Below are 19,120 nucleotides of genomic sequence, written 5' to 3' on the forward strand. Positions count from 1 at the left end.
AGTGCTCCTGGGGCCCAAGGAAGGCACCAAGCCGGTGGGGGTGAACAGGGTCAGGAATCAGCAGTGGCTCCCCAGGTGTCTGGGACCCCAAGACTAGGAATGGCGCAGGGCCCAAGCTAGGAGTAGAAAACAGCAGGGGAGATGGAAGGGTGAGCGCAGCTGGCGGAGTCAAGGCGTGGAGGGCTGCACGGTAGACTTACCCCCAGAGAGGCCTGAGGGCGGGAGAGCGGGCCAGGAGAGTTAGCCAGTGGTGTAGGTCCGGGAAGTAGGGAGCAAAAAATACTATTTTTATATTATGTGTCTGTGTATATTGCCTGCATGTATATAAGTGCACCGGTATCATGGAGTGCCCATGAAGGTCAGAAGAGGGCACTGGATCCCCTGGAACTGGAGTTATAGATGGCTGTTAGCTGCAATGTAGGTGCTAGGACTCGAACCCAGGTCCCCTGCAAGAGTAGCCAGTGCTCTTAACCATTGAGCCATCTCTCCAGCCCAGTGTTTGAAGCACTTAAAAAAATTTAAGGAATGTTTTTAAAAAGCATTGGAATAGGGCTGGAGAGATGGCTCAGTGGTTAAGAACACTGGTTGTTCTTGCAGAAGACCCAGGTTCAAATCCCAGCACCCACATGGCAGCTAACAACTGTCCATGACTCCGGTTCCAAGGGATCCAACAGCCTCTTTTGTTCTCCGTGGGTATTGCACAACACGGGGGCACTTACCTACATGCAGGCAATACACGCATACACGTAAAATAAAAACTTTTTTTAAAAAGCATTGGAATAGAAAGTTGCTTCATAGTGAGCGGCCAACAAAGGGAGCTAAGGCTGAGTCCTACGAATGGGGTTCTCTGAAAAAGAGGAGAGGCTCTGTGCTGCACACATCAGACAATGGGACCATCTGTTCCCAGGGAAAAGGCCTGAGCCTTATACATGAGAATCAAACCTATCCTGATTGATATGGGGTCCCAAGGGAAAAGAGGGAACCAAAGTCCTTACAGCAAGCCGTGTACTTCTTACCAACATCCCAGAACTCCTAGCTTCTTAGGGCAAAACACAAAAAGAGCTACTTTCAGATTTGTTCCATTACTAAAAAGAGTGATTTTTTTTTTTTTTTGGTTTTGATTTTTTTGAATACAGGATCTCTAGGCTAGGCTGGCCAAGAACTCCCTATGTAACCAAAGATGACCTTGAACTACTTCTGATCCTCCTGCCCTCCACCTCCTCAGTGCTGGGTTTACAGGTGTGTGTCATCACATCCAGTTTTATGTGGTGATGGGGATCAAATCCAAGGCCTTGTACATGTCAGGAAAGCAATCTACCAATTGATCTACATCCTTGGCCTTTAATTTTTTATTTTAATTTGGTGGAGGAGTAATAAGATATGGTCTCACGCAGCACAAGCTGGCCTCAAACTCACTATGTAGCCAAGGATGACTTTGAACTCCTAAACCTCCTGATTCTACCTCTCCAGTGCTGGAATTACAGGGCATGAACCACCATGTCCAGCTTAAAGAGTAAAAAATTTAATTGTTTTATTTTAATTTTTAATATTTATAAAACCTTACTGTACGACAACCTGATAAATAAAATGTCTCCCATCAGCCTCTTCTGTCCCATGTCTTTCAATTTAGAAAGAGGGGTTGGGGAAGGAACTCTGGGTAAAATATGCCTGCTTATCATTCATAAGGTCTTGGATTCAATTCCCAATACCACCAAAAAGAAAGAAGAAGAAACTATAAAGTTCACCTGTAAAGAATGCTCTACGAGGTGAACTCCTCGGATGAGGTTAAGGGCAGCACACATGATGTTGAGAACAAGGGAGAGGACGCCCAGGGCTGTCACCGGCTCCATCCGGAAACTTGGAGCTTCACAATAAAAAGAAAATAAGTGTCTCATGAGAATAATATTTTATGGCAGAAAGGCAAACAAAAACACTAGCTAGACCTCTGCTAATGGCAGGTTCGTGATGTTAATACAGAATCATAAATACACTAGTTTAAAAAAGCAGTGGGAGTTAGCAGGGAAAGTCCAGAAATGAATGCCAGAACAGATCTCAAAATTGAAGGTAAGCCTGTTCCAGGATAAAAGCCCTTTGGGGGGCAAACACAAGCTTATAAGTGCTTAATTCCCTTTCTATTTTAGCCAACGGTGATTTGTCCCCAGAGGTATCCTGAGACATCTATGACTGTCATAAGGAGAGGTAGATGCTGCTGGCCTCGGGTGGGCAGGAGCCAGGGATGCTGCTAAGCATCCTACAGGACATGATACACCCCAACACAGAGTCACTTGATGCCACATGCCCATGGGTTAGGCTGAGAGATGCTGCCAGAGGGGACCATCAGATTCTGGAAGCAGTCCTTCTATCTGCCTCAGTCCTCAGCTCATAAACTGCTCCACTCTTTCTGATAAGGACAGTGTTCAGTGTCATGTGAGCTTCCAGAAAAATTCATAGCAACTAACTTTTTAAATTCTAAAATAACTGGGAAAGGGAGGAAATCCTGACTGTTCAGGCTATAAGCTGTTTCTGAAACTATAATGGGAAGGCATACTTGTTCTCGCTTTAAAGATCACTGTTGGAACAGATTCCAGTTCACAGTCCAATGCTGCTCAACCCGTTCTGCTATGCTCTTGTTCAAGCATCCTTTCTGGTTCTTATGTTTCTCATGCATGTGCACATGCACACAAGCACCCCACTAGCCACAACCCAACTAATGTTTATTATTAGTGTGTTAGTTTCCACTGAGAGCATGCTACCTGTGAGGACTCTAGTCTCAGGACAATAGGGAGAGTCAGACCACTGTAAAATGTCCTAGAAAGATGTGCAAGTTGACACTTTCAGGATTTGTTCCTCCTGTCTAAGTGTTTAAAAAAACAAGACATATGTTAGGAAGGTGCCTGTGCTCACGTGGCAAAGGAGAAGCTTGGGCACAAGTACTACTCAGTCTTCCTCCTCCAGAAGTTGAGTATTCTCCCAATCTAAGTTAGAACAGCTTACTGACTGTCAGGTGAGCCAAGCGGGGAATTTACTAGTTGAACTACATTAAGCCAAAACAAAATCAAGCCAAAATATTAACACTTCTAATATACCACTTAAATCTCAAGCAATCTGTTTAGTATAAAAGATTTTTTATTAGACTACTGCAACATAGACAGCTCTTACACCACTACAGAATTTTTATTTTATTTATTTTTTTACATTTAGTTTTTGTGTCCCTATGAGCATACACCACAGCATGTGTGTAGATTTCAGAGGACAACTTGAGGGAATCAGCTCTCTCCTCCCACCATGTGATTTCTATGGAAGAACTCAAGTCATCAGGCTTAGCAGTAAGCCTTTACCTGCTCAGTCATCTTGCTGGCCCCCAATGCAGAGGTTTTAGACAGTACATAGCCACTTTACCTCAATATCAGTTTATGTGTACATAATTATAAAACAAGAAATGCAAAATGGAAGCATGTGTGATCACACGCTAAGCACTGCATGGCTCACGGTAGGAATCCCAAAGTCACCGAGCACCCAGGTGCTGGGATCACATTTACAGGACTGAACCCACAGCTCCGGGAGGTGTTCCCCGGGCCTCCTGACTGTCAGTGACTGCATCTGAGGCACTGGCTTTGGCCCTAGCCTGAACACTCTCATCTCTACAGCCCTCCCCCAACAAGAATATCTCGGCTTCCCAGGGGGGCCTGCAGTGTCTCAGTGATGAAATGAGGTGAAGGAATCTGTTCAGTCTGATGAGAGGCTTCCAGCAACAGAGTGACTCTCATAACATGTAAACCTGTGGACTTCATGCTAGTGAGGAAACAACCTGCCAAGTCCCTGTAAACTCCTGAATGTCACCAAAAGAATAATGTCCTCTTGAACCAACCCACTATCATAATAGTCAAGACTTTTGTAACAGCCATCTGGAAATAGGGTCAGTTAATACATTTCCTAACATACTTGGTATACCACCCCCTATCTAGCTCATTTCTAGTGAAAAAACGAATCTAGTGCAGAGAACAAAAGCCACTCACCAGGCTCCAAGTACACTGGGGTGTGGCCGTTCAGCATCCCATTTGCCACGTCTGTGTCCTCCAGGGACAGAACCGCTGGAGGCTGGAACTCAAGTTCCTCCTGGATTTCCTCCAAGCAGCTCTTCATCTGAGAGGGACTCATGTGGTTAAAATGCCACTTCATTTTCTGAATGACACTGTCTGCAGAGAAAGAGTGGCCCAAAAAGAGCACCCTCATCAGAATGGGTATTCCATGACAGCATGTGTAAGGTGCTTGCCCGCTGCTAAGCAGCCAGTAAGCCAACCGGACTCTGTCAGGTAAGGGAAGATCAGATGGTGGCTACATGTCGACACTAGCCTGACCAACTTCTTCAGGGAAGAATAATTAAAGTGTGGTACAGAAGGCCATCTCCCATCAAGGACCCCAGTGCCAATGGAATCAGGGGAAGATGCTGGACCTGCCACCGCTGACAGGGCCAACTCAGGAACACAAAGATACTTCTAAGTCTGGAAATAGAAATGGCTTGAACTTTCCCAAGTAAAAAGCTTTTGAAAAATTACAGAAGACTATGACTGACTACTGTGCAAGCTGAGATTACAAACCTGGGAGGTGTTGGCTTGGATTCTTTTAGTTATATGTATATTAATCCATTACAACTAATTTGAACAAGTTTTTTGGGTTGGTTTTTTTTTTTTTTTTGAGACAGGGTCGCATATAAACAGGCTGGCCTCAAACATGCTAGGCAGCTGAGGATGGCCTTAATTCCTGATGCCCCTGCCTCTGGCTCCCAAGATTGGAATTACAGATGGGCACCTGCAGAGGGTACTACTCCCAGGTAGGATGGCACATGAGGGAAGGGAAGGCTGTGGCAGTCATAGCCAGAGGCCCAAGTGCCAGCCATGAACCTGACCGTACAAATGCTGCCCGCTCCAGGTTCAAGTCAAACACAGACACCTCATGATGGAAGAACATGCCCAACATCTTAACATGTTTTTGACATGAAGTTTCATATACATTTGAAATCAGAGTCACATGTGATTCCAGGAGCAGTGTACTTGGACTCACTCTGCTCCCACTGGCTAATGAGCCATGTTGGCACTGGCAAGGCTTCTGTCAGAGCAGGCTCACTGCTTTGGAAGGAAGGCAAAGCAGGGAGGAGGAGGAACACAGCTCCACTCAGCTCCAAATCAACTGAAACAAGGGCTGTGAGACCAGGGTCGACCTGGGGGCAGCACACTATTCTCTTCACAGGAAGAAGAGGGGCCACGGGCAGCAGTTTAACCACAGCCTCTCAGAGTAAACCAACCACAGGTCTCCCAGGGTGAGGCCCACACACCAGCCTGTCCCTGGCCCCTACAAATGACACCTACAGAGGGTATTGCGCCCATGAATTCCTAATGGCCAGGCAGGCGGGCACATGAGGGAAGGGAAGGCTGTGGCAGTCAGAGTCAGATGCCCAAGTGCCAGTCATGGATTTGACCATCTGTACAAATGCTGTCAGCTCCATGTTTAAATCGAACCCAGACACTGAAGGTCCTATACCATCTCTCCTTTTCCATAGAGTTCAAATTGAGCCACACCTGGCAAAAACTGATCACTCATTGTGATTATTGGGCTGTGTTCAAGCCTAGAATAGAAGTCTTTTCTTCCAGAGCAGGCTTTCCTAGCCTGCTGAGAGAGCACCACAGTTTTCTTATTTACCACCTAGCATGGACTGATACTCTGATAAAATAAGATACAAAAATACTGCAGGATGTCAAATTACCATAGAATTCATGACACTCCTGGTACCTTCTGGGCTTACCTCTCAATGGAAGAATATTTCTGATGGCACAGAACTAGAACAGGAACCAGCAGGACATTCTTAATATGAGACAGTAAACATCCTGGGCTGACGACCCACATGCTCTGCCATAACAAACTCTGCTGTCTAGGGTAATGAATGCAGCTACCAACAACATGAGGGGACACACATGGCTGTGTTCCTGATCTGCACAGCCAGCCACCGGCCTGTTGGCTGTGGTTTGCAGTCCCCAGATTCAGAAGCCTGTGGTGGATAACCTCCACAAGATTTATCCATCTTCTACCTCCTGCAGCCTCTGGAGATGCGAAAAGCCATGTGGTAAGCCTTGAGGCCACTTTAATCGTGCAGTCTCATGGTACAAGGCCATTCTCCAAGGCCTGTGGTCACACTTCCTAGGTTTCTTTGATGGATATGGTCAAACCTAAACTGCAAGGTCTACACACATAATGCCACAGGAGAGAATAGAAAACATGAAAGAGTGTTACAAACCGAACTCAAGGAAAGCATAGGGCCTAGAGGCCAGGCTGATGCAGGTGCTGTCATGGGAAGCAGTGAAGTCCCACCACAGGGTCTCTAGGAAGCAGAAGGCCATGGCTGCTGGGCACTGGTGGGAGCAGATAGCCATGCAGGCCACGTCCCCTGACGAAGAAAAGCTGAAACAAAAGGTGATATCTGAGTTGACAGGAAACAGACCCAGGCACCTACCCCACATCCTGGTTTGCTGTTGTTCCTTTGTTTTGTTTTTGAGGCATGATCTCACTATGTAGCTTAGGTTGGTCTCAAACTAGTAGCCCAAGCTGGCGTTGAACTTAAGATCTTCCTGCCTCAGCCTCCTGAGTGTTAGGATTATAGGAATGTGCCACCATGCCAAACAGTACTCTTGTTCTGCCGCCCCACAGTCCCTCAGCCCAAGGGCCACTTTCCAGGCTGCATGCAGAGGCAGTCACTGTGACTGACTTGCCAGGGGCTTCAGTATCAGCCAACATGTACACAACTTGATACTGTCCCCCTTCAGTTCTGACATATTGGATTTTTTTTTCAAGCTCAGATATTTAAAGTAGTTGCTGTTGTATATTTATCTACATCTCTGAGTATTTATGGTTTGAGATTACATTTTTCTACTAACTAGAACTCGACATAAGACTTTTTCAATTTATGGAAAAGGATGGCCTCTCCTCTTGATAGAAGGAGTACTTCAGTAGGGTTCGCCTCCTTAGAATGGAGGTATGAAAATATGCTCCTGCTGTAAATATATTCCCTCAAAAGACACGCTGAAGACCTGACCCCTGCCAACGTGATCTCATGTGGAAATAGTCTGCAGGGGAAACTGAGATTAAAATGAGGTCACTCTGGATTAGGGTAGGCCCTCATCCTCTGACTTACAAGAGGAAAGAAAGCCAGTGACGACAGAGGCAGAAACAGAGTAACAAGTCTGCAAGCCTTTGGAAAGCCCAGGATGGCAGCAATCAGCAGAAGGCTGTAGAGGTATGGGAAGAAATCTTCCAGAAAGCTGGCAGAGGCCCATGGCCCTGCACTCACCTGGATTTTAGATTTCTGGCCTTCAGAATGGAAAGGAATGTTTCTGTGCTTTGAAGCCAGTTTGTGTCTATTATGGTAGCCCAAGAAACAAACAAAACCCCTCAGCTATGGAAAGCTAGGGTACCGCTCCTCTCTTGCTCACTGTTAAGACTCAGGTCAGGAGTGGTGGTGCGTGCCTTTGTTCCCAGCTCTGCTCTCCCGAGCTCCCAGGACTTCTTGCTCCAAGTCCAAGGATAGAGCACACAAGGGCCCTAGGGTCTGACTGGCCGTAATCAAATCTCCCCTCCACCACACACCAGCCCAGAGTCTTGGTTAAGTCACTTTCATTTAACCTCAGTAAATAAAGCACATGACACTGCTGTATGCTTCACAAACCACAGGAGGCACAGCAAGCATGCCCCGTGAGCTGTCATCATGAGTAGCACCTACTCCATGGGGCTGTCCCCACTGTATTAAATTCACTGATGTGTTTATTTTGTTCCCTCCTGAGACTTTAAGTTCTTTGAAAAGAGAGACCAACTCTCATTTTTATTCCTCTGCTTTTGTGCTGTAATAAAAAGTAATTAAAAATGAAAAAAATAACTGGGTATGTAGCTCAGTTGGTAGAGTGCTTGCCTAGCATGCATGAACCCAGGTTTGATCCTTAGCACTGTGTAAAGCAGGTGTGGTTGGTGCACGTCTGTGTATCACAGGACTCAGTAGGCAAAGGCAGGAGGATCAGAAATTCCAAGATCATCCTCAGCTACAGAGGGATTTTGAGGCCAGCCTGGGATACAACGAGACCCTGTCCAAAAAAAAAAAAGGAAAAACTTAAAAGCAAAACAGAAGACATGAGCTGCATGAGCCACTTCTTATTACCCAGCTCTCATTCTCTACTCTTATCCTTTCCCTCTCCAGCATTTAAAAAAAAAGGGGGGGGGGGTTCATTATATGTGTATTAGTGTTTTGCCTACATGTATTAAGTGCACCTGTGTTGTACAATGGCCACAGAGTCAGAAAAGGGTGTCAGATCCCCAGAACTGGAGTTATGGATGGCTGTTATCCACCACGTGGGTGCAGGAAACTGTACCTGCGTCCTCTGTAAGAGCCAGTGCTCTTAACCACTGAGCCATCTCTCTAGCGCCTGGCCTCCAGAGTTTTAATCTAGCTTCTTATCTTCTTTCCTTTGCTATATCTAAGTATAAAAGAACACTACTAAAGGCATGCCCACTGGGGGAAGCCAGGTCTCCCCACAACCATGGGGGCTCCACTGACAGAGCCGGGCCAACAATCCTGGATGGAGGCCTTGAGGATAGGCACCCACTTCTTCCCTAATACTGCTGTAAGTGCATGCACCTCGGATGCTATCTGAGGCCACATCTACCTTCAGCCTATGCTGCCTTCAGAACAATGTGACCTCAGTATGCGAATTAAACAATTCAAACTTTGCCGATGTCCTGAAGTGTGTTCACTTACTGTATGCGGAAGTCACAGGTTTCTGCAGAGCCTCGACCAGGGTACTGGGCCAGCCTCAAGGCTAATGTCTTGAGCCGCCTCCTGCATTCCAGAAACTCTTGAGCATGGTAAAAGTCAGTGGAGGCTGAGAGGGGTAGTCCATCCCTCACCCGTACAACACTGGCAAAAAGGATCATGGACATGGTCCACAAGAGAAGTCATGAGGACACCTGAGGAAACAAGGTCCCCTTATTAGTGAGGCCAGATAAAGATGACAGTCCCAGAGATGGTCCTGTCCTCAAAACCTATATCCTCCCCACCACCGGGACTGCAAATTACTCCCCTGCCTGCTGCTGCCATGTCGACCCCTCTGCCGCCTCCACCTCTGCCGCCTCTGTCTTCCTCCCGCACTTCCTTGTCCTTCCTTCTCCACTGAAGCCCCACCTTCCCAGAACTAGGCCAACCAGGATGAGGAGAAAAGGGATGGAGAAGGAAGGGGGACCAGCATACTCTTGAGCAGTAACCGTAATGGGGTGCAGAGCATGAAGGCCCTAAAGGGACAAGAAGTACCCCACAGCGAAGCAGCAAGAACAGGGGTCCAATGGCCTATGCATGTCAGGCCACCCAAGGAAGGAGGTACCAAGCAGTTCAGTTGCCACACAAGGAAATGGAGAAGAGTGGGGGTTCTGGGCATCTGGGTAGTGGCGGGGTGGGGGGGAGAAGGCAGTTGAGGAGTGGGGATTCTGGGTATCTGGGTAGTGGTGAAGGAACAGAAGGCAGCTGAGGAACAGGGTCTCTGGGCAGCTGGGTTGTGGCAGGGAGAACAGAAACAGCCGGGGAGCTAAGCGAACAACCTCCTGAATATCTGCTATCTGATACAAAGCCAGTCTTCGAGATGATGACTGAGTCCCTACAGATGGCTGAAGGGTGTCAGTTAGCAAACTGTATCATAATACGATATTAAATATTTGACCATACCATGTGAGCACACTAAGAAACAAAATGAAACAGATCTGAGCCCTCATGGTGCCTTTGGCAAATTAGAAAAAGGTGCCTCTAGGGATGGAAGGAAGACTGTGACAGCACAGCCACCTAGCCTGGTTGGGGCTACCCCATCTGTCAACTTCCCTGGACATTTGTACAGGACACACATCTGTGTGTGTTTTAGCCCTGTAGTGAGTGTTAGCGAGAACAGCCTTAGTGAGTCTTTCTGTGCCACACGGCCCAGTTTGTCAGGTCCCCTGATCAATGAATGTTAAGGGTATGCTACAGCATTCTAGGAAAGCAGCCTTCCTTCAGGAGGGACACATATCACTCTTTGCTTCTGCTCCCATGTGCCCTTGGCAGGAAGAGTAAGGCCACTCTACTCACCTCCCCCACATACATCCCTCACCTCCCCCACACACATCCAAGCCAAGGGAGCTCTCAACCCCATTACCCAAAACTTTCCCAGGCTGTAAACACTCTCTCCCTCTGTTTGTTCTTATCTTCCTGACTTAGCACATCCACTACCTGGGTTAGTTCTAAGAACAAAGGCCATGTCTCAATTTCCTTGCATCATCGCTGGCAGGGCCAAGCCAACCACCAGAGGGCACTGCGGGCTTCATAATCCCCTGGGCAGCACTGAGACCAGCTCCAGAGAGGGAATCAGACAAGAGAACAGAGGTCAGTCACACTATCTGCTACATTTTTCTGAATGTTTGCGATATTGATTTTTAAAACATTTTAAAAGAGTTATAAAGGACAAAGCCCTGGCAATGATAGAGGAAGGCCACAAGATAAATTTGAGACCAAGGCTGAGGCTCAAAACAGTAACTCCAACAGGAGCCTTATACCCTTATACTGTGACATGCAAAAAAGACAATGAATCAAAGAGACAGCTAGAGAGCCAAGACAGGCCAGAAACATGCAACACAAAACATCTTCTTCATATCAGATTCCATGCTGCGCCAGAGAGGAGGAAGCAGGAGCCATGCTAGGTGAAGGCATCCTAAGAACCAGTCTGGCCACTCTCTGAAGGACCCAGAAGTTCCCACTTCACTCATCTGACCCTCTGGTGACCAAGCCTGCTTTTTCCACAATATTAGCATTTAAGAGGTGTGTGACTACAGATGGCAGCTGCCAGAGCGGTTGGGGGACTCAACACACAGCTGTGGAAGAATCAAACAAAAAAATGGAGACAACACTCTTAACACTCTTTTCTTATCAAAATGAACCTGGGTAGAGGGTATAGCTCAGTGATAGACTATTCGCTTAGTATGCACAAGGCCCAGGGTGCCATCCCCAGCACTGCAAACAAACAGACAATGTATTTCAGAAGATGAAAAAATGATTAATTAAAAGGGAGGAGCTGATCTTTGTGAAATTTACGTTTGTGAATTCACATCATTAGTCTGTACTTGGTAAGAGATCTATCTGCCTGCTCAAGACTGAGCTTGGGGTGGCATGCCTGTAACCCCACTGGCTGAGGTAGGCAGATCCTGAGTACAAAGCCAGCTTGGACTACAAAGTGAGACCCTGCCTCCAATAGTGGTGAAAGACAAAAAGAGGCAGGAGATGTGACCGCTCAAAAAGAAAGAAGCTCTGCCTCTGGAAATATGGAGAACTTTCCAGGCTCCTCCCACTAAGGCAACAGAAACCCTGGACATTAGCTACAGAGAAGTTATAAAGAAATGCCGAAAGATGGCAAGAAGGCAGGATCTTGGGACCCCCAGAACATGTACTGGAGCGCCTTTCATATCTCAGATCCCAGATCTGGTGTTGGAGGAAGCAGCAACTCAGAACAGCCAAAGGCAAGAGGATACAAAGGAACAAACTCCATCACAGCCAGGGGGCTTCCTCTGTCAGGAAATCAAGACTGGCACTGCCCAGCAAACTGGGAAATCTGTGGATTAAAACCACTCTGTGTGAACAGGGCATGGTGGTGCATGCCTTTAATGCCAGCACTCAAGAGGGAGAGGCAGGTAGATTTCTGAGAGACCAGGCCAATCTGATCTATACTGTGAGCTCCAGGCCACCTGGGACTACAGGGTGACCTTGTTTTTAAAATAAACTGAACAGGGGCTGGAGAATGGCTCAGCAGTTAAGAGCACTGGCTGCTCTTGCAGAGGACCTAGGTTTGGTTCCCAGCACCCACATGGCAACTAACAATCATCTGTAACTCCAGTTCCAGGGAATCCGACACCCTCTTTTGACCTCCAAGGGCACTGCATGACACGGATACACTTACATACATGCAGGTAATACACTCATACACATGAAATAAATAAATAAATAAAAATAAACAAATTCACTGTTCCAGCCAAACGCCACAGAAAAAAATCCTGTAGCTACCACACAATCTCAAGCACAGGCAAGTAAGGAACCTAGATTCCCCCACCCCACCCCCACCCTCTGGTGAAGTGCCTCCATCCTCAGTATGGTGGTGGTGAAGGCCTTGAAGGCTATCAGCAGGGACCACAGGGCAGTGGTGAGCCCTGGGCAGCCCTGACCCACTCCTTCCCCACAGGCAATGTGGGGAACCTGGGCTTCTACTCCTACCTAGCAGCAAGGAGATAACAAGCACCCTGACTTGCCCTGCTGGTGTGGAGTCATCCAGCTGAAATGGATGATTTCAATAAGCTCCAGATCAAATAGCTAGAAATGTCTAAACCTCACTGCGTAAAGAAAACTATGAAAATCTCAGCTGTACTAAGCAGAACCAGAGACTAATGCTAACAGCAAGATCAAAGATCAGAATTACCCGACGAAACACTAAAGCAGCCACCAGAGGCAACCTGAACATGCTTCAATGAGAAATACAAAACTCTCAGCAAAAGCTGAGCATGATCCCAGCATTTGGCAAAGAGGGGCAGGAGGATTTGGGGTTCAAGACCAGTCTCAATTCCATGAGACCCTGTCTCAAAACAAAACAAAATCTCAGCAAAGAAACAAAAGACATAAAAATTGGAAATTATAGAATGCAAAATTGTTAGAATTAATAACAAATTTTAAAACTCAATGAATTGACACAATAGCAACATGAAGGGGACAAAATGAGTCAGAAAACTGGAAAGCAGAACACAGAAATGACCCAATAATGAATAATCCAAGAGGAACTAGATTGAAAAATACTGCAGAGCCTGTGTGGGCCTGTGGGTTGATAGCAACAATCTAATATTCACGTCATTGGAATGCTGGGGGATAGGAAAAAGGCCAGGGCCAAAAAGCATTCAAAGAAATCTTGTCTGAATACCTCTCAAGTTTGCCAAAAGTCAAATACTTACAGAATCAAGGCAGTGAACTAACCCCAGAAAGACCCAAAAAAGCCCACACCAGTCCACACCAGCACGCACCATGACCAAACTCAAAGGAACCCATGAGAAAAGTAGTAGCTCATCTAGATAGAACAGTCAACAGAGCAAACCATGGAAACCACAGATGAAGAGGAATAGCACATTTTTCAAGTGCTAAAAGAAAAAGAAAACAACCTACAAACTCAGTGTTCTGTATTTAGAAGAAAATTTTAATTCTTTAAGAATGAACTGGGGGTATGGAGGGGATTTCCTGGAAAGACGGCTCAGTGGTTAAGAGTGCTTACTGATCTTGCAGAGGACCTGAGTTCAGTCCCCAGCACACATATGATGGCTCACAGCCACCTGTAATGACAGCTCCAGGGGATCTGATGCCCTCTGCTGGCCTCTGCAGACTTATGTGCATTTATCTACACATATACGTACAAATAACTAAAGACACAATAAATCTTAAAAAAAAAATGGGAAAAAAATCAAAACATGGGTACCTAAAGGAATACTAAAAGAATATGTCACCATCATGGCTACTCTAAAGAAGATGGCTAAAGGAAATTCTCTAGACAGAGTCTTGGAACAAGAGATGGGAAGAAAGAACAATACAGAGAGTAAAACCATGGGAAATGAACCCCCCCCCCAAACTTTGTAAAGTGGTCCTGATGACTGGAGCAATAAGTAAATCTGGCGTGGTTATCATACACATAAAGAAATACAGAAGACGATTATAAACGTGGAAGGGTGTGAAGACACAAAGAAGCAAAGTTTCTACATTTTACTTAAAATGGAAATAGCTATGTAGATATACACACAGAAATGGTACAGATCAAAAAAAGCTGGGCATGGTGGCACATGCCTTTAATCCCAGATAGATCTCTGTTCGATTGAGGCCAGCCTGGTCTACACAGTGAGCAAGCAAGCTGGAGCTACAGGGAAACCCTGTCTTAAAAAAAAAAAAAAAAAAAAGTTTAAAATATGTGAGAATTTACACACAGAAAGGCAAGAAAAAGAAAATGAGAAAATATGCAACAACAAAATGACAGAGTAGACAGAAGAAAACAAGCAGTTATTCCCTGATACACTATACCAACAATTACACTAAATGTAAGCAGCCTAAATACACAACAAATACAGAGACTGACAGAGAAGATAAAGATATAACCCAATTTATACTGTATGTATGTATGAAATTAATTTCAAAGCTTAATAATGAGTAGGATAAAAAATCTGCATGAAAATATTAGTCAAAATGAAACGAGTTATAATACTATCTGTAGACTCCAGAGCCAGACTTGCAGAGCACCCGGGTTCGATTCCCAGCACTTACATGGCAGCTATGAACCATCCTTAACTCCAGTTCCAGGGGAATCCAAAGCCCTCTTCTGACCTCTGCACCATTGCACAACACGGGTGCACTCACATACATGCAGGCAATACACTCATACACATAAAGTAAAAATAATAAATAAAATATCTTTTAAAAAAACAAATCCTCCAAAGACATGATAATCTTAAATCCCAAAGAAATCCTAAACAAGAGACATAAATATGTGAAGTCAAAACTAATAAAATAAAATAAAAAATCCCAAGTTATAGAAAACTTCACCATTCTCACCAATATTAACAGAATAACTAAATAGAAAATCAACAAAGAATTCAACATTATCAACTAATGGTTACAGTCCTGGTTTATTAAATACTCTATCCAACAGCAGGATATCCTTTCAAGCAATCTCAGTACATATACCAGCACAGACATCTCAGGCTACAAAGAACCTTAAAAAACTTAAGAGATTCAGAGTGTTCTGTGACCACAATATAATCACAGAAACTAATACCAAAGGCAATGAAAGCCTATAAATACAACTTTGAAGAACGCATAGATAGAAAGGAAGTTTCAAAGAAATTGTTGAGTTGGCTGAAAATGAAAACCTTAACAAAATTTGCAGTGCATGAGGCTGGAGAGCTGACTCAGTGGTAAAGAGCACTGGCTGCTTTTGCAGAGGACTGTGGGTCAGTTCCCAGCACCCACATGGTAGATAATAACCATCCTTAACTCCAGTTCCAGGGGATCTGATGTCCTCTTCTGGCCCTGCAAACACTGCATGACACAGGTACATTTACATGCAGGCAAAACACTCACATACATAAAATGAAAGTACATAAATAAAATATAATAAATTAAAATTTTAAAAATTTGCAATGCACTGATGAACAATCCTGAGAAGGAAATTACTAACTCTAGATGCTATCGAAGAAAACTCACAAAAACGCTGCTTTAAACCCATATGTCAAGAAGTCAGAAAACAGAACAACAAAAGTCCAGGCAGAAGGAAGGACAGAGTGGAAATCAAATTATAAACAAAACAGAGATCAATGAATGAAACAAAGATGGACAAAATTGTTGCTGTGATAAACACTATGACCAAAAAGGAACTTGGGGAGGAAAGGGTTTAATTGGCTTACAGGTTACAGTCCATCACTGAAGGAACCCAGGGCAGGAGACTAAGGGCAGGAACTCAAGGCAGGAATCTGGAGGCAGGAACTGATGCAGAGACCATGGAGGAACACTACTTACTGGCTTGTTCAGTTACCTTTCTTATATAACCCAGGCCCACCTGCTCAGGGATGGCACGGTCCACAGTGAGCTGAGTTCTCTTTTCATCAATTAGCAATCAAGAAAATGCCTTACAGATATGGCCTTAGGACAGTCTGATGGAGGAAGTTCCTCAATAAAGGTTTCCTCTTCCCAGGTATGTCAAGATGACAACTGAAGCGAACTATGAAACCGAGAAAAGACAAATTACCAATATTAGGAATGAAACAGAGGTGTCACTACAATATCACTCCTGGTGTTTATTCCAGAGAACTGAAACTTATGACTACACAAGCCTGTGTACAACTGCTCATTATAGCTTTGTTTGTACCAACCAATAGATGGAAACAAACATGTCCTACAAATAGCAAATGGCTAAACAAACCATAGGATGCTTATCCTGTGAACACAATTCAGTGACACAAGAGGAATCTTGACTGCTACACAGAAAGCTAGGACAGACCTTCAGAGTGTTATTCTGTCAGGAATGGTGGCCCACATATGTAACCCAGGGCACTCAGAAGCTGAGGCAGGAGGATCAAGAGTCCCAGGCTAGCCTGGGTTACATAGTGAGTTCCTGTCTCAAAAGAAAAAAAAAAAAAACAAGAGCATTATGTTGAGAAAAGCCAGTATCAAAAGGTCACATGCTGGGCACACTGGGCTGGAGCTCTGTGGAAGAGGAGCTGACTGGCATGGGTGAGGCCTTGGGTTTGAGCTCTAGCACTGCCAAAAAGAGTAAGGAAGAAAAAAAGGCTACATACTGCATGAATACCTCTATGTAATATTCTCAAGGCCAGCCTGAACTATGTAGCAAGATCATGTCTCAAAAAAATCAAGGGTTGGGGCTGGAGAGATGACTCAGTGGTTAAGAGCACTGGTTGCTCTTGCAGAGGACCCAGGTTTGGTTACCAGCACCCACATGGTGGCTAACAACCATCCGTAACTCCAGTTCCTGGGGATCCAGCACTTTCTTCTAGCCTCCAGAGGCACTGCATGGCACGGGTACACTTTCATACATGCAGGCAATACATTCATACACATAAAATTTAAAAATTAAGCTGGATGTGGCGCATGCCTTTAATCCCAGCACTTCAGAGGCAGAAGCAGGCAGATCTCTGAGAGTTTAAAGGCCAGCCTGGTCTACATAGTAAGTTCCAGGCCAGCTGGGGCTACAGGGAGACCCTGTCTCAAAAAGACCAAAAATAAAATAAAATAAAATAAAAGAAAAGAAAAGAAAAAGAAAAAGAAAAAGAAACCCGAGGGTTGAGGATGCAGGTTAGCATTTGATTACTGGCCTAGCAAGACCTTGGGTTCCATCCCCAGAGCGATAAAAATACATACATACATACGAACATACATACATAAACCAGGTAAAGGGTTCATGGAGTCTCTCTGCACTATCTTTGCAACTTGCTGCAATTATATTTCAAAAACTGTAAGAAAAAAAATTAACTTAAGGTCCTGGTGTACTACTTACATAAATTATGCACATACTTCTTTCTTACATGGGCCATATTTAAATATCTTTATCAACACCACAATAGCCCTATGTCCTCCATAACTGTAGTTCTGATGACTCAATGAATGCTAAAGTACAGGTTTTACCATGAGCCACTTTGTACCTACAGGACATTTTTTTAACTGGAAGACACTATGATCTCAGGGTTCATTAAACAAAGCTACTCAAAGATCACTACTACTCAAGCCAGGTGTGGTGGTGCATGCATTTAATCCTAGCACTTGTGAGGCAGAGGCAGGTGGATCTCTGTGAGACTGAGGCCAGCCTGGTCTACATAGCAAGTTCCAGGCCAGCTGGGGCTACAGGGAGACCCTGTCTCAAAAAAACCAAAAAAAAAAAAAAAAATCACTAGTACTCAACACAGGATCGCAAACTTGCAATCTTAGCAATCAGGAGGTTGAGGCAGAACTGCAAGTTCAAGCCCAGTCTGGGCTATATAATAAACCTTGTCTCATAAAACAAATAATGGGGGTCAGGTGACATAGTTCAGTAGGTAAGCCACCAAGTCTGATAATCTAAGTTCAATCCTGGGACCTTCATAGTACAAAGAGAGAAATGACTCCCTCTTGCACACACACATACATACACACACACACACACACACACACACACGATTTTCAAAAATACTAAATAGTTCTTAAAAACAGAGTAAAGTTAAGCAACATGAATCTGGAAATGAACTCTACAATTATACAAAAACAGTATTAATTTCACAAGGATAAGGTCTCACTGATATGTCTTCGAGGTCTTCCCAGCACTTTTTCCAGGCCAGCACCAAGCCTGGAGCATACCAGGTGCCTGCCATTCAGTAAGAACTGCTGAGCTGACAAGTGAGGGACTGAAAGTCTACGTTATGAAAGGCTACTTTATTTTTGCTACTGAAACAAGGAACACTGGTTTGCAGATCCTCTGCCATAATTCTGAAATGTACTTTGAACATTTTCACACAATAAATCTCTACTTGGAGAGAAAACAAGGATGGTTTATAGCCATGGCATTCTGTTTAAGTAGAAGCACGAAGTAGAGATCAAACAAATCTGTTACTAGGTTTTATAAAACACAACTTAATCTGCTTCCCCATTCCCCAAATCCTTTCCTTACTGTGTTTGCAAACTGTCTGTATCACAGATTATCCCTGTTCTATGCACACAGATTTTGTGTCTATACTGGAAAGCCAGTTTTTCTTTTGTCCCCACCCCCCTTTAGCCTTTAGCCTCTCCTAAAACCCCCAAAATAAAGACACAGAGAAGGGCAAAATAAGAATTTCAACTAGTGAAAAAAGTTTAATATGGCACACAAATATTCAAACAAAAGCATCTACTACAAGCTGTATTGTCCCTTCCCCAAACACACCATACAGAGTGGCATCAACCATAGTGGATTCACCTTCAGCCACAGGACTTGAGACCTGGTTATCTAACTTGTGATCCTGTAGGCTCCAAGTTGCTTGGGGATGGGATAGAGTGAAAGACAGAGATCCACTATCATTTGTAGGAAGCTAAAAATAGGAAATTGAACTGCATAGGAAGTAATATTACAGCCATCCATCTGCACTTCCCCTTAGCCAAAAGGCTGAGAAGCAAAGTCAGCCCACTCTCTATATTCATGGACATTGCATTTGCAGATTCAACTTGCCTCAGGTGGAAAATATAAAAAAGACAAACCTGCATCTGTACTGAACTTGCCATCATTTCCTAACAGTACTACACAACAGCCACAGACATAGCATACTGTATAGACATTATAAGTAATCAAAAAATTGTCTCAGCTGGGTATGGTGGCACACGCTTTTAATCCCAGCACTCAGAAGCAAGTGGATCTCTATGAGTTCAAGGCCAGCCTGGTCTATATAGTGAGTTCCAGGTCAGCCAGGGCTACATAGTGAGACATTCAAGAAAAGAAAGAAAGAAAGAAAGAAAGAAAGAAAGAAAGAAAGAAAGAAAGAA

The 19,120-nt window shown here is 44.6% G+C and overlaps 1 protein-coding gene across 4 annotated transcripts in view; it reads right to left on the reverse strand.

The window, feature by feature from the left end:
* The window catches only part of Sec22c (SEC22 homolog C, vesicle trafficking protein), a 34,438-nt gene that overhangs the window by 12,796 nt on the left and 2,522 nt on the right, over nt 1-19,120 (reverse strand). For 3 of the 4 annotated variants that reach the window (XM_029554252.1, XM_008849450.3, XM_029554253.1), the window contains exons 2-5: nt 8,795-9,003; nt 6,290-6,453; nt 4,017-4,196; nt 1,746-1,864 (exon numbers count right to left, since the gene is read on the reverse strand). In XM_029554252.1, coding sequence (XP_029410112.1) covers nt 1,746-1,864; nt 4,017-4,196; nt 6,290-6,453; nt 8,795-8,976 — 645 coding nt within the window. In that variant the 5' untranslated portion in view covers nt 8,977-9,003. Of the gene's footprint in view, nt 1-1,745; nt 1,865-4,016; nt 4,197-6,289; nt 6,454-8,794; nt 9,004-15,677; nt 15,840-19,120 lie in introns of all 4 variants that reach the window. The other variant, XM_029554251.1, reaches the window with a different exon arrangement.

This window comes from Nannospalax galili, unplaced genomic scaffold, assembly GCF_000622305.1.
Source record: "Nannospalax galili isolate Female #2095 unplaced genomic scaffold, S.galili_v1.0 scaffold443, whole genome shotgun sequence".
Classification (NCBI taxonomy): domain Eukaryota; kingdom Metazoa; phylum Chordata; class Mammalia; order Rodentia; family Spalacidae; genus Nannospalax; species Nannospalax galili.